This window comes from Anoplopoma fimbria, chromosome 8, assembly GCF_027596085.1.
Source record: "Anoplopoma fimbria isolate UVic2021 breed Golden Eagle Sablefish chromosome 8, Afim_UVic_2022, whole genome shotgun sequence".
Lineage (NCBI taxonomy): Eukaryota > Metazoa > Chordata > Actinopteri > Perciformes > Anoplopomatidae > Anoplopoma > Anoplopoma fimbria.
This window is the reverse complement of record NC_072456.1, coordinates 2,383,388-2,397,651: the sequence shown is the minus strand read 5'-3', so window position 1 is coordinate 2,397,651 and position 14,264 is coordinate 2,383,388. Positions and strand designations below refer to the sequence as shown.

The following is a 14,264-nucleotide window of genomic DNA, read 5'->3' as shown; positions in this document are numbered from 1 at the left end:
TTTTTTTTGTTATTGAATGGGAGTTGAGCATGAGCAAGAAAGCGATGTTATCCTGGTGGGAGCCAAAGAGCTCCGGGGAGCTCTTCACGCGTGCCACAACCTCCTCGTAGCGGCCGGTGATGGTGCTTCATCAGGCCATCCGGGCGGCGCGAGCGGGGGACCTGGCTGCCCTGAGGGAGCTGGCATCTTCCAGTCTCCTCTCACCTGCGATCGCCGACGTGCAAGGTGCGGGCCCGGTGCACCACGCGGCCAGGTGCGGGCGCCTGGAGTGCCTGCAGTTCCTGGTGAGCGAGCTGGGGCTGGCGGCGGACGCCCGGGCCTCGAACAGGGCCACACCGGCGCACGACGCAGCAGCCACCGGGCACATCCGGGAGCTGCAATGGCTGGTGGACTTGGGAGGCTGCAACGTTGAGGTGAGTTTAATCCACTGTTAGAATCACTACGGAAAGAGAGCGAGAGGGAGGGAAACCTACCCCAAGAGCTCAAATGCCTTGGAGAGATGCCACATGTCCAGCTCTCCTTGTAATTTCCACTGACTCCGTTTGTGTGTGAGCCTAAATTCAGGCGATGGCTTCAGATGGTCATCTAACTGATCCCAGAGTGAGGTTACATCACCACAGTTGTAAAAAAGGTACTGTACACTACAGTACCTTTTCAGATGTATTACCAGCTGATTACATCATGTGGTGTTGACTTACTGAGTATCCATTACTATTATATAGCAAGTGTAATTACATCCAGATGCTTGAGAGGAGCGCTCACTGAAGAGTGAAGTCTACCGGTGCTCATCATGAAAGCCCTTTGTCTTGTCTTGACAAACAAGAATGTTTATAACATTAAGCCTTTACAGTAGACTAGTTCTACATCAACCTTCACCTAACTCCCATCTTTGTGAATGTTTCCAGGACAGGGATGCTGCTGGTGCCGCTGCCCTCCACCTCGCGGCCCGGTTTGGTTGTGTGGAGGTCATCAAGTGGCTGCTCTCTGTCGGAGGAGCGGCTGAGGTGGAGACGAACTGCGGGGCCGTGCCGGCTCACTACGCCGCAGCCAATGGGGACCTCACCTGCTTAAAGCTACTCGTTCAGCAGGCACCTGGGTGAGTTCACTGAGCCTGTCGGGGAAAATTTGAGCTCAGCTTTTAAGATGATTTTTTTTTTTTTGGGATCAATACGACTGAGGTCACACCTGAGTATGGTAGTTGTTCACTCAGCACCTATTACTTTATTTCCCATCATCCCTCAGCCCTTACTCTCCCCAGTAGTGTGCCACTTGGAGAATCAGAATGTATATTATATATTATATAGCTATTTCCTTTAGCTAGCTTGATATATCAAACATTTATCAAGCAAATTTAGCTAGTGTTATTAAGTTCAACCGTTTAAACATTACTTTGAGCTAGTTTTATCTATTTCAACCACTTATACATTACTTTTAGCTAACATGAACTAAGTTTAAATTAGTTTTATAAATAAATATCAATACCATTTAGCTAACTATGTCAACTTATTACCCATTACTTTCATCTATATTTTTCAACCCCTTAGTCATTACTTTTTAGGTAACGATTACAGCTATTGTTCCCTTACTTTTAGCTTGTAGTGTTAATGCGTCAGAATGTACTTGTATTGGGGAGTTGGGATGTAGTTAAAGTGCAATCAGCCAATAATAATAATAATAACTTTATTTATGTAGCACCTTTTAAAAACAAGGTTTACAAAGTGCTTCGACAGACAAGCCAGCAAAACAGTGCAATAGAAGAAACATTAAGAACAATCGTTAGGATAAAACTAAACAAAGAAAATCAAATATACGAACAAAATAAATAAAATCAAGTGAAATAGGTAAAATATAGTAAACGAATATAAGATAAAATACTAAAACCAAATGAAAACGAAACATTAAAACGACGACATCACATAAAAGCCATTCTGTAAAAATGTGTTTTAAGAAGTGATTTAAAAGATCATAGCTGGGAGCTTACCTGATATTTTAAATGTACTGAAGATCAGCATCACGCCAACAGTAATGATCTTAGCCTGTTTATTATCCTCCTTGGCACAAATATATAAGCATATTGTTTTAAATCAAATCATAATTTCAATTGACATTTTTTATATTAGTTGAGCCACAATCTTTGCACGTCACTGTGGTAAAAGCAGAAGTACTTGCTGAAGCACCCCTGGTTGTGAATCACTGGGTTAGAGGACCTTATCATGCACACCTGTTTTTATAGTCACAGATTAAAGCAGATGATCAGCGCCACATCACAAGGACAACACCAACAAAACAAAAAGGATCATGTGAAATATGAATCCCAACCCTTCATGGATGCCATCATTCCTCCATCTCCTTAACCCAGGACTATAGCTGTGTCCCAATCCAGCGGCTGCAGCCTTCGGAGGAACCAGCCGCTGGATTGGGACACAGCTAGTGCCACTTTCCTGCTTCATTTCCTGATGCATTGTGGGGTCAGAACCATCACAGGTGACCATCAGTGACCTGTGAATAATAAATGCCTGGACAGCGTTGGTCGCATGCTAGCTTCAGGGATGTGGAAGGACAGTATGTATGTCAATGTAAATGCAGCTCTGCTGCGTCGACAGGCTTGACGGGCAACAAGAACTCAAAACTTCTGAATTGTTGCTTTAGAATTCTAGAAACTATTTAAAGATATTGAGTAGTACTTTGAGTATCACCTATGTGATGGAGCATCATAAAATACATAAATCAACACATTTCCAATAGTTCGAGAAGCTCTGCATATACCAAATATCAGCTGACTCCTCCTGGTTTATCAGATTCACCTTAAATTATCAATAAAGACTGTTCAAAACACAGCAGGCACACAAGAATAAGTGCATTTAACAACAGTAGACACGTCATATGTTATTCATACTTCACTTAAGTAATTGTCTCAACTAAACAGAAGCCTGTTGAAGCTAAACAACCTTAAACAGTGTTGCACATGTTTTAAGCATCATGATACGTAACACAGCCTTTCTGCCCACCCTGTTGATCTCTCTTGGGGTGTAGTTGTGTGGACCGCCAAACTGTCACCGGAGCCACCCCCTCTATCTGGCCTGCCAGGAGGGGCACCTGCACGTTGTGGAGCACCTTGTGAACGAGTGCGGTGCCGACGTCCACCTGAAGGCCCACGATGGCATGACCTGCCTGCATGCCGCTGCTCACATGGGCCACCAAGCTGTGGTGGTGTGGCTGGTCAGTAGAAAAGCACAACACGTTTTTCCTAAGATGTATATATATGTGTGTGTTTTTTTCAGCCCCAACTTTTGATCCTTCTTCATTGACTCCAAACAGGTGACTTGCACCGATGTCAGCCTGTCCTGCCAGGACAGAGATGGAGCCACTGCTCTGCACTTTGCTGCCAGCAGAGGGCACCATTGCATCTTGGAGAGGCTGCTACTCATGGGTTCAAAGGTCATCAAGGATTACTGGGGAGGGACCCCACTTCATGATGCTGCAGAGAATGGAGAGCTGGAGGTTTGACAAGACATCTTTTTTTCAGTTTTCCTAAATTGTTGTTTTTTTTGTCTAAATAAACTAAACTGTTTTCATAAAGTTGTATACATACTGTTTTTTTCCACCGTATTCCCTCTTTCAGTGCTGTAAACTCCTGTTGGCGAGTCAAGCAAACCCTTCCGATCATGATATTGATGGGTTCACAGCAGCAGACTTGGCGGAGTACAACGGACACAATGAATGTGCCAGATATCTCTGTGCCATGGAGAAACATGTAAGCTCCCTCACCTATTTCACTTTACACATTCTCCCGCTATGTGTCCTCACTTTGTGTCAGCGCTACCCAGCTGTTTACCTCGGCACGAGAATCAAATCTGGTTTTACGGTCGACAGCAAACATCTGGAAGATCTTGGCGAATCATTTTCCTAATTTGCAGCGTGCCCTTCTCCAGCGCCGTTGTCTTCCACTCCAGCTGATTGCTTTGCTCTCAGTTTAAGAGGGCCGGGGAAGTGGAGGACCGTGTCTTTTGTGTTTTTAATAAGGCGTTCATGGTGCCGTGAGTGCTGGAGGAGATTGGCTGCTCTCAGCTTGCATCCGAGGACTCTCTGAGATACGCTCTATTGTTCTGTGCAGAAAGCATGACACCCCTTAATGTGGCTGATGAATATTTTAGCGTTAACACATTGTTTGTGCCCGGCGTTGCCTGTTTAAGTCAGGCAATGGTTAAAAACCAGCCTTGGTTTAACTCAAATTAACAGTCAGTTTTCATGAAAAGCTACATAATAATTAGGTTTAGAGGATGACAGTTAATACTCATGCTGAAATTTGAGCTTGTGGGGTTGATTTTAAATAGTTGAGAGCTGTGGCACATGAGGTAGAGCGCTTGTCCCGTAACCACAAGGTTGGTGGTTCAAACCCCTCTACCGGCAACATGCCGAGGTGTCCTTGAGCAAGACACCTAACCCCAAGTTGCTCCCCGGGCGCTTCATTGCAGCCCACTGCTCCTCCGGGATGGGTTAAATGCAGAGAAATAATTTCCCCATTGTGGGACTAATAAAGGATTGATTATTATTATTATTATTATTATACTGTTAGCTGAGAGAGCCCACTCTGTCAGCATACTTGTTGAACCTGAAAGCCTCACAGCTGTCCACCTGCAGCCTGTCCTCGTTTCTCCCCATCGCTCTACACTTGCCGCCCTAAAGCGCAGGCTACACAGCGATGTACACAGAGGGTAACGAAAGCTGTCCATCCAATAGAAGCCATCAATAAGTCAGCAGAGAAGAGCAGCACTCCAACACGAAGAGGATGAAGATAGGGAGCCGGCGAGGCGCACCTGCTGAGCTCCCCCTTCACAAACAATCCTCCCGTCAACAATGGGGAGCTAATTAGCGCAGGGGCCGCTGCAACGTCGGAACGCAGCCCAAGCCGCCGCCAACTAAGGGCCTATCAGTTACCCCTCTCCTGCGGCTCAGGTGGAGGGCCCGGGGGCTGAGCCCGTTACGAGATCCACAAGCTTAAGTTTCAGCGTTTTCACCATTCTGATGCCTGGAATCGGCAACTCTATCCCTCTGTGGACTCGGAGAGCAGGATGTCACTGGCTTCAAACACACGTTTGATTGTGTGTCATGTTTTCTTTGTGTTTGTGTTTTTTCCAGTGAATTGTGGGTGCTATGATTGTCACCTCTGGATGTTGTGCAATGTTGGTAACAAAGAAAATGATCTCTCAGGTTTCTTGGCAATGTGTGAACTGGAAAAACAGGCGGAGGCTTGATGTGCACAGAGAGGTCATCTGATGGAGAACCTGAAACGGCAGTTAATTGATTTTAAATTCTCGAAATATTTGGTTGGCAGACAATGAAATGCTTTGAAATCTATCAAGCTGCAGATGAGCTGTACATGTGAACGTGCTCTTAATACATTTCTGTTAGTGTTTTGGGTTTGTCAAGTGCTACGTGGATCACAGGTTTCATCAGTTCTAAAGTGTCAGTCAGATAATCTCATGTCCGAGCAGCGACCCAAATGGATTGGGACATCGACCAGGGAGAGCTGCGTGTGTTTGGAATGGCTCACTTCGAGGTCAGACCCCGCTCTTCCTCATCTTGCATCTCAGGAACAGCTGCAATCAAATAAACAGCGCGCGGTCGGAGGTTTACTTCACACACACGTTCAGGGCTTTTGCGCTCTATTCACGGCGATCGGGCCCAAGATACTGTTGTTTGAGAATGGTATTTTTAGAACACTTGGACAGAGGAAACACATTGTTGTGTAAGTCATCACTATGTTTTTGTCAAGATTTCCGCTTTGTTTTTTTTTTGCAGTGAGAAAGAAAACACATGCTTTAGTGACTTTTATTTGTATTATTAATAAAATATCTAATCAACATCTATCAGATAAGATTAGATAATAATCTCCTGAAACCTCAACATTTTCCTTCTACAACTACTTTTAAACCTGCAGTTCATTTTTAAGCCACTTGAGGGAGCCTAAATGCTCTTATTGTTATGTTAATTGTAGCCTACTTACAACATGGATTCTACTATGAAAGGATATCGAACACTGTTTTGTTTTTACCTAAATGCATTTATTTTGTGTAATTTCTAAAGTATTTAACATGTGTATATGTTTTCAATAACACATGCGTCAAAAAAGTTTTGATTTATCGAACGTAAATCTCTTAGAAATGGCAACTTTACCAACTCAAGGTAATATAACGTGATGCAGAAATTACAGTTAAAAGGGTCATGAAATGTTCATTTACGTACAAATTCACTCTTCTCACGATTTATAGATCTTGTAAAATTGACCGCGATGGTTTGTCATTTTTAAAAACGTTGTCCCCGGATAAAAAAAAAAAAAGTTTGGGAAACACTTTTCTACGACATTTAATCTGATATCACTTGGTTTTGGAATATTGGTCAGGGAAAACAACCCATCTCAGTAGGTCAACTAGGACATTGTGATGGAAGTTTTGTTTACTAGTTTCAGACATTATAAACACTTACAATAATAATAATAGTAGATGAATCAATCATTTTAATAAAAGTTAGTTGGAAATTGGTGAATTATTGGAAAATCTTGAAAAACTGTGCCAAGAATCTGTCCCAGCAGTCTTGTTTGTTTGTGTCAGCGTTTCCACATTCACACTCAGACCCATCTTATGGTGTCACATTGTGTTTCCACTGTCACAGCCCACTAATCAACTCAGGTAGATTTTACACCCCCACCCTCACAAAAACCTCCTCCTTTCAATTGTCCACAGTGGAAAAAAATCCCCTGAACGGGCGTGGATAAAATGTCTCTTTTCCAGCTGCTTTGACAAGTCTTCCGCTGATACTTCCCTTCGTGAAACACCGTGTCCATTGGTTCGTCCGTGTATTGGTGACATTACCGGGCCATCCTATCCTTTCCCTTAATTATTAACGGCACACTCCGATCAGAGTTTATTGTTTATTGCCTGGCAGCCCTTGGCCACTGGCAGGGATGCTTGTGATGGTGTCAAACGAGTGGTTGGTGATCTTACGATAGTGTCACATCCACAACGCGGAGCGATCGCCCCGGGTTACCTGGACACAGCAGTCGGTGCCTTTGGAGTTTCGCTGTAGAGTGAGGTCTTACCGGAGTGCACCAGAAGGATTGTTCAAGGTCGAGGTTGGTAGGTTTTAGCTCGGTTTGTAGATAATTTCACTGTTTGTTTTTGTACTTTTATTGCTGCTTTTTCCATTGACTCCTCTTTGTGCTTTATTACATTATTCATTGAGTGTTTGTTCATGAGTAAGTAAGTGACTGGCCAGTCTGAGTGATTCGTTTTGTAAAGGGAAGAGAATATTTTGTAAGTTCTGTTTTGGCAATGTTTTACCTATTTTCTGATCAGCCGTGGCCTCTTACGGTTAGGCATGACTAACACTCTCACTTAAGGTTGCCATTGGTGATTTTTTGCAAAACCCTTTTTATGATTCAAGCACTCTACCTAGATGTGGTTTTCTGACCCAGTAGCTGTTACAATGTTTCATTATGTAGATAAATGTTGTAATTTGTCTTCTTTAGCTCCAGTGGATGCAAAACAAAAAAAAGCTGTAAAAGTTGGCAAAAACATTGTGTCTTTTTTACCTCCATGCAGGAAACCTGAGAGTATTTTAACATGCAACTGGACATGTATTTACACTATAGTGTTCTGTGTATAATGTACACCGTCTGTATACATTCCACATTGCAATTTATCACCAGGTTACGTGAATATTTCATGTGGAAGCAGGTTGACTCAAGAATTACAAGACATCTTTTTAAATACACATGGTGCTCTGAAATGTCGGGGCTTCGAACCCTCAAGGGGATCGCCGGTGGTGCGTGTCCCGACAACGAGGCAGCGCTGTTGAGCTGTTTCTTAACTCTTGGCTCCTAATCTGTAGTGATGGGTCTCTTTTTGTGGTCTTTGATAGAGGGAAGAGTGGATCCAGGTCCAAAACAGGGCTAGGCTATCTATATCTGCGTGGCAATTGTGATGGGGTGCTGATGAAAACCAAATGCTCTCTGGCCACTGGGTCTAATTAAACACACACTCACAGGCGGACCGGTTCTTCATAGCTTTCAGGACATTGAACTGTTACGAGAAGGGTCACAAAGGAATCAGCCCCCCCCCCCCCCTTGTTTATCTATTTACCGATTGCACAACTTCGGGGAAGTCAGTTCCTCCATCCGAGCGGTGTCACAGCATATTTCGTGCTGTTGGACATCAAAGTGCCGCGTGAGAGGAAATGGCACGGACCACCTCACGGACACAAAGCACAACAGCATGCAGCAGCCTTATTAGGGCTGCCTTTGATGTTTGGGTTACTAATAATGTCCTCGGAGAGCAGAATTTGATATGCATTCTGCATGGAGCGCATTAGGACAACGCAGGTTCATTAAAGGGGATCTAAATGTTTCCATACATCCGACATCCTCCCGAGAGTGGTGTGAAACGCTGCCAATTATCCAAGGCTGCTTACTTGTTTTGCTTGCCGTGTATTTGGTAGCGCGTGTCCTCAGGCTTTAAAAGTGTGTTCCTTTCAATCTAGATGTTTTGAGTATTATAGTTTTTAGAATTAAAGTATTGTTTCACCGGCATTATACATTGGCTAACATATTTTAGCCAATTTAACTCGCTTCAACTTCCTTCATGCTGAAGGACTGCTCCAGTTCTACCAGATAGTGTATTCCTATCTTTGGGCAGAACCAAACACATAATACTACTCTGTACTTCTTCAGTGAAAAATATTGTGTCTTTGACAACAAATGAAAGGTAAATAACCCCTGTCAGGTAAGTTTTATTCCCCTGTACAACGATAAATATATGTCACTTTTTGTCAATCGACTCGTTAGATGTGACCATTAGAACTAAAACTCCAGACTAAATGCTTGTAAAGTTTAGTCGTGTAAAAAAAAAAATTGTCTCCATAATCAGTATGAAGTCAAACATGCACTAAAGACACACCACAGGTTTGTTACCTATTGTTTACAAAAAAGAAACAAAAGCACAAAAAGAAATACAAGGTGATAGTTGTGCAAATCCTTGCCGGGACAAAAGCTCTGCATATTGTTATATCAGACAACGTGCGGTTCCATCGATATCGACCGTCTCTCTTTCTTAATGAAAGTGACATTTTTTTCACCATGAAATGGAAAATTCACAACAAAAAACTTTTGTACAGGTCACACTCAGACGTCACCGTAGTGATTCCACTGTTGGATTTGTCACAAACTATATAATCTGGGTGTCTGACCAGGGAGGATGTTACAGTGCAGTAGGTGTGATGCGTATTCTCTCGTTAAGACACCAGGATTACATTTTTTGACTGTGTGAAAGACTTTTGAGCTTTCTTTGAGCAACATTTTACCAAATAAGACACACATTTCGTAGTATTTGGTCTTCAGAAGTCTAAAAAAGTATTTAGTGTGACTCTGTTATATTTGCAGACAGCCTGCCCAGATAAGCCCATCGAGGTGACCGCTCTGGTTGAGGAGGAGGAGGTGAAGGTGAAACCAGCTGTGGTGTCGCAGTGCAGCAGGGAGGACTACTACGGCTGTCTGAGTGACACATGCAGGGACGGTTACAGCAGTGACACACCCATGGATAGTTTAAAGGTAAACGCTGAGTTCTCCATGTTTTCCATTCTTCACAATGTCCTGATTCAATCCAAAGCAACTTGTGCATCACCGTCAAAAATGTTTTTGTCCAAACTAGCAACCTGAGAGCGAGGAGGCCCCTCAGGCGAGATACCCTCAGCCCCCTCCTGCATCTCCTTTACCTTTTGCTTCGTCCACACCCGCCCAGCCGGGGAAAACAGCTGTGAGAAGAATAGAGCAGGTTCAAATCGCGACATCTGGTGAGAAAAAACATTTCTACTCCTGGAAATCACTGTTCAGTGGAGGAAAAACAAATGTGCTGGTGTTCTTTAAAGACTTATGATGTGTATTTCAGTTATTAAAGGTTTCAATCAGCCCAGGGCCAGGAGTGAGATAACCCCCACTGCCGATAAGACGATGTTGCCTGGTGCAAACCTCCTGGCTGGAAGAAAACTCCTCGGCGACATGCAGTCCATTAAATCCATGAAACAATCAGGGATGTCAGGAGTCTTCACTGGACAAGCAGTAATCTTCTTTACTTTGTACATGAACTTCCTTCTGCAAGCACTCCGTGTCCATAGCTTAAAATCGCTGTGTCTGTGCAGAACAAGATGGTGGTCCTGCCCACTGAGGAGGCCAACCTGTCGGACATCGACTACCTGGTGCCCACCCACGACGAGAGAGGGCATCCCATCGCTGAGTGGAAGAGGCAAGTGATGGTGAGACAGCTGCAGGCCAGGCTGCTGGACGAGGAGGATCAGAGGAGGAAGGTAACGTCTCTGAAGATTAAACAGGGTTACATTATTGATGCACTTAGATTAAGACTTAAATCTTACGTAGCCCAGGTGCGGTCATGATCACAGTTTTAGCTACTGACTTTACAAAATCAGCCAAAACTATTTTATTAAAACAATTTATCGATCAGTAGATAGACGGAAAATTTATTGGCCATTATTTTGATAATTTATTGATTGTTTGCAGCCCAAAAAAAGTCAGTAATATGTTGTACAGCCCCTTCTTAACAAATGCTTCAGACCACAACTTTAGCGCCAAAGTGCAAAGGGAAAATTGTAGTCTAATTTTGGGATGATGCACTCCATCTAAATTACTTAAAATTTGAAAAAAAACAACTTAATTGCATATAATAAATCACTGAACAAATTGTTCGCCAAGTCATGTTTTTGAGGTTTGGATCACGGTTTTACTGTATCATTACTCTTTTCCTCTCACGCCTTAGCCATATGAAATATATAAAATATAAAAAAAAAAAAAAATGTAATGAGATGAAATGACATGTTTATCTGCAAGCTGTTTGCCTCTCCTCTGACAGGAAAACGGAAACAGATATGCCAAAGTCAGCTGGAGGTTCTCCCAAGCCCACAACGCCATCCTGGGGCCCTCTGGTGAGCTGCTGACGGAGGATGACCTCATCTATGTGGAGCAGCAGATTGCGAACGTCTCCATGCAGAGGAACTGCGAAGGCTACGAGCTGGAGCTCGCCCGCCTAGCTGAGGAGCTCCGGCACATCCTGCCAGCCCCCATAGTCAACATCACCGCCAACACGCAGTTCAGAAACCTCTCCAGTCAAGTTTCCCTCCCCATGTGGTGCGGCCGCATCTCGGGCATCGTGAAGAGCATGTCTCTGCTCATGACCAACCTGACAGAAGAGCCCTACTGCAAGATGCCCAACACGGACCTGATCACCGTGTTCTCTCAGACGCCAGACCGGCAGAACTCCACCAGGGGACGCAGGGAGAGGATAGAAGATGAGATCCACCAGTTTGGGGTTTCCGTGCGGACGTTGAAGTCTAATTTTGAGACGCAGAACTCACCTTTGTCAGATGAGCCAGAGGATGTGTTACATTCGTCTGCGCAGCTTGAGGCCACGGAGTCGGACAAACAGCCTAAAGTCTTGACTCCAGCCCCAGAAACCGACCAGAACGATGACTCCGGCATTGACTACGACGAAAACGTTGCGGACGTTCTAGAGACCACCAGCCTCAGGAAGGAGCGTATAGTCGTGCTGTTCTTAAGCCACTGGAAGAAATCCGCCTACACCGTCTCACTGAAGACCAAGGATGCAGCAGAGAGGAAGATGAGCGGTGGAAAGTCTGGGACGGGCGACAAGTCTGTGTTGGGTCGCAGGAGCAGCGGGGAGAGCGCTCAGTCCAAGATGATGAACAGCTCTCTGGGACACTTCTTCAAGCAGAGGAGTGCTGTCAACAAGATGCTGGGAAACTGGAGGAGCATGATCTCCAGCGTTCCGTCCAGACAGATACGCAGGTAGGGCACACCTGCATTCTCTCTACTGACCATCAGGGGGCGACTTCTCTGGTTGCAAAAAGAAGTCAGATCGTATAGAAGTAAACATTGTAAACATGAGTTTATGGTCTCAATCTCTAGTTTCAAGTCTTTTTCAATACATAAAGCAGAGTATGCTTTAGGGCGGGCTTACTATAATTGACAGGTTGCTGCCGCTTCCAGAGTGCGGCGCCTCTACATCACTCCTCCTAATTTCAAACATGGTAACTTCCGTTCATCCGTGATAGTTTGTTGAGTTACTCTACCCCTAAGTGGCCAAAGAGTAAATTAAAGCAGCTTTAAAATCCTAAACTAAGGATTTCCTCAGTTTGATTCAAATTAAAGATTTGCTTGAATCACCAGGATACTTAACTGAAAAGGTTTCAACTGAACGGCGTAAAGGTTTGGTTTGGAATCCTGTCTGTAGTGTAGTGTTGAGTTCATTCAGCAATATTTTGTAATTAGTCTTATAACCTTTATCTTCAGCCTACTGAAGAGTTGATACATCTTGAGTAACCATCCAGTGTCACCAACAGGCTCCACAGGCAGAAAGCCCTCTACTCCCCAGAGCAGTTCCTACCTCGTCTGGATGGTGTGCCGGCGGAGTACGATAACCTGACCCTGGATCTCTTCATGCTGGGCTACTTCCACATCCTGGAGTTGGAGCTTCCCGTGGACGAGCGCAAAATAAGGCACCTGCTGTGTTTCGAGGTGTTCGACCACGTGGGGAGCTTTCCCTGGGAGCTGGTCAGGGACTTCCACAAGGCTGTCATACAGGACATCGAGGCTGGGAACCGCGAGTGGAAGGACGGCTTCGAGGACATTAAAGTGAAGTTCTTTGGCAACCCCGTGAGCCAGACTGAGAGCGCCGTAGAGGTGGTGAAACACATCCTCCCAGAGGTTAGACAGGTCCCTAAGGTCATTGTGCAGACACCTACGCCTGATGAGGGGATGCTCCACGCAGGAACTGACATTTCCAGTTTTAGCAATGAAGAAATTTGCAAATACATCGACCGCAGTTTTGCTTTTTGGAAAGAGAAAGAGGCAGAGATTTTTGATTTTGAGTAGTTGCTTGTGTCATCTTTTTAATATTTTTTTTGTATTGTTTGTAGTTGTATTACATTAGGGCTGGGTATCAAATCTAAGTACTGTTTGGATATTAATTTATTTGTCGTAATTGTCAACCTCCAAGTACCGAAAGCTAGCGCAGAATGCTTAGCCAGATTCTTAGCCATGTTTACTTATTTAACCAGATATTGCCTGATATGAATTCTAATTTTCTTAAATTTTTTACTGTATTTTATCGTGTTCAACCATTCAATTTCAATACATTTCATAGGTTTGGACTTTGTTGTTGAATTTTAAAAAGTGATTTTTATGTTTATAAATAGTTATATAAGATATTTAGTAGATATTTAGGTACTGCTATTGAAACTCAGGTATAAATAAATTGGCAACAGATTTCAAACCATATCCAGCCCTATTACAAAAGCCAGAGTGCCGAGTTTTTGTGTGTGTTCCTGAGAGTAAACAACTTTTCAACACAAACTAGAATTATTGATTTCGCAGGCAGAGGCCCAGTTCTGGTGTCATTACAAATTCTTCCATTACATAATACACCTGTGTAATTTCCTTACTTGTTAGGCTGACCTTAATTCTGAATTATTTACTTATTGTAAAGACCAATTTTACTGACATTACATCTTCTTTTCGTTACCTTTCTAAGGCACTTTAATCTAACCTCTATAACTTAACACCTATATAGACATACAGCACTTTGTTCAGCATTGTGGTATTATTGATCAATTGTTGTAACATACAAAAAAAGTCAGTGCTATGTTGTTTATCTCCTTAGCTAGCTTCCAGGCCTTTTGAGAATAATGAGTGCCTGTAACAGCAGCTGTGGGCCCCATGCTTGTTTGGAATCTGACTTCAGCAGGGTGTCACTGGTGGTCCTAAAAATAACTTGAAGACAGGCAGTCCCAGTGACTTGGCTAAAGCTTTCCGCCATGCTGCCCACTACTTGTTGATTTCAAGAACCGCTCTGCTACAAACACATTTTATGCTGGAAACAAGGATGAGCCTTTATTTCCGTTCTCTGTTTCTGTGGTGAGTTTTGAGTTGGCTTGATTGTTTCATTTGTGCAGAATTTGATGTTAAGAAAGGTAGTGTATGGTTGGCTTCAGAGAGGATTAGAGACGTGCTATTGTGGTTTGTCTTAGTAATAATGAGCCAAAAGTACACAGTAAGGCTAAATTTAAAGAAGATAAGAAACTAGTTGAATTGTTGATCAAATAATAAAGGTAACAGAGGAGAAACTGTTTCTAATTAAGTTCCAAACTTTGTTTATTTGCACCATTTGTGCAAAAACAACAAA

The 14,264-nt window shown here is 43.5% G+C and overlaps 1 protein-coding gene across 1 annotated transcript; it reads left to right on the top strand.

Moving 5' to 3' along the window:
- Window positions 1-75: 75 nt before the first annotated feature.
- LOC129094416 (espin-like protein) lies at window positions 76-13,196 on the top strand. The gene is given in 12 exon segments (XM_054602581.1): window positions 76-413; window positions 906-1,096; window positions 3,034-3,068; window positions 3,071-3,219; window positions 3,319-3,501; window positions 3,623-3,754; window positions 9,437-9,604; window positions 9,705-9,846; window positions 9,942-10,111; window positions 10,192-10,356; window positions 10,917-11,869; window positions 12,424-13,196. Coding segments are annotated over 12 exon segments (3,114 nt in total). The 5' UTR covers window positions 76-119; the 3' UTR covers window positions 12,956-13,196.
- The last annotated feature ends 1,068 nt before the right edge of the window (window positions 13,197-14,264 follow it).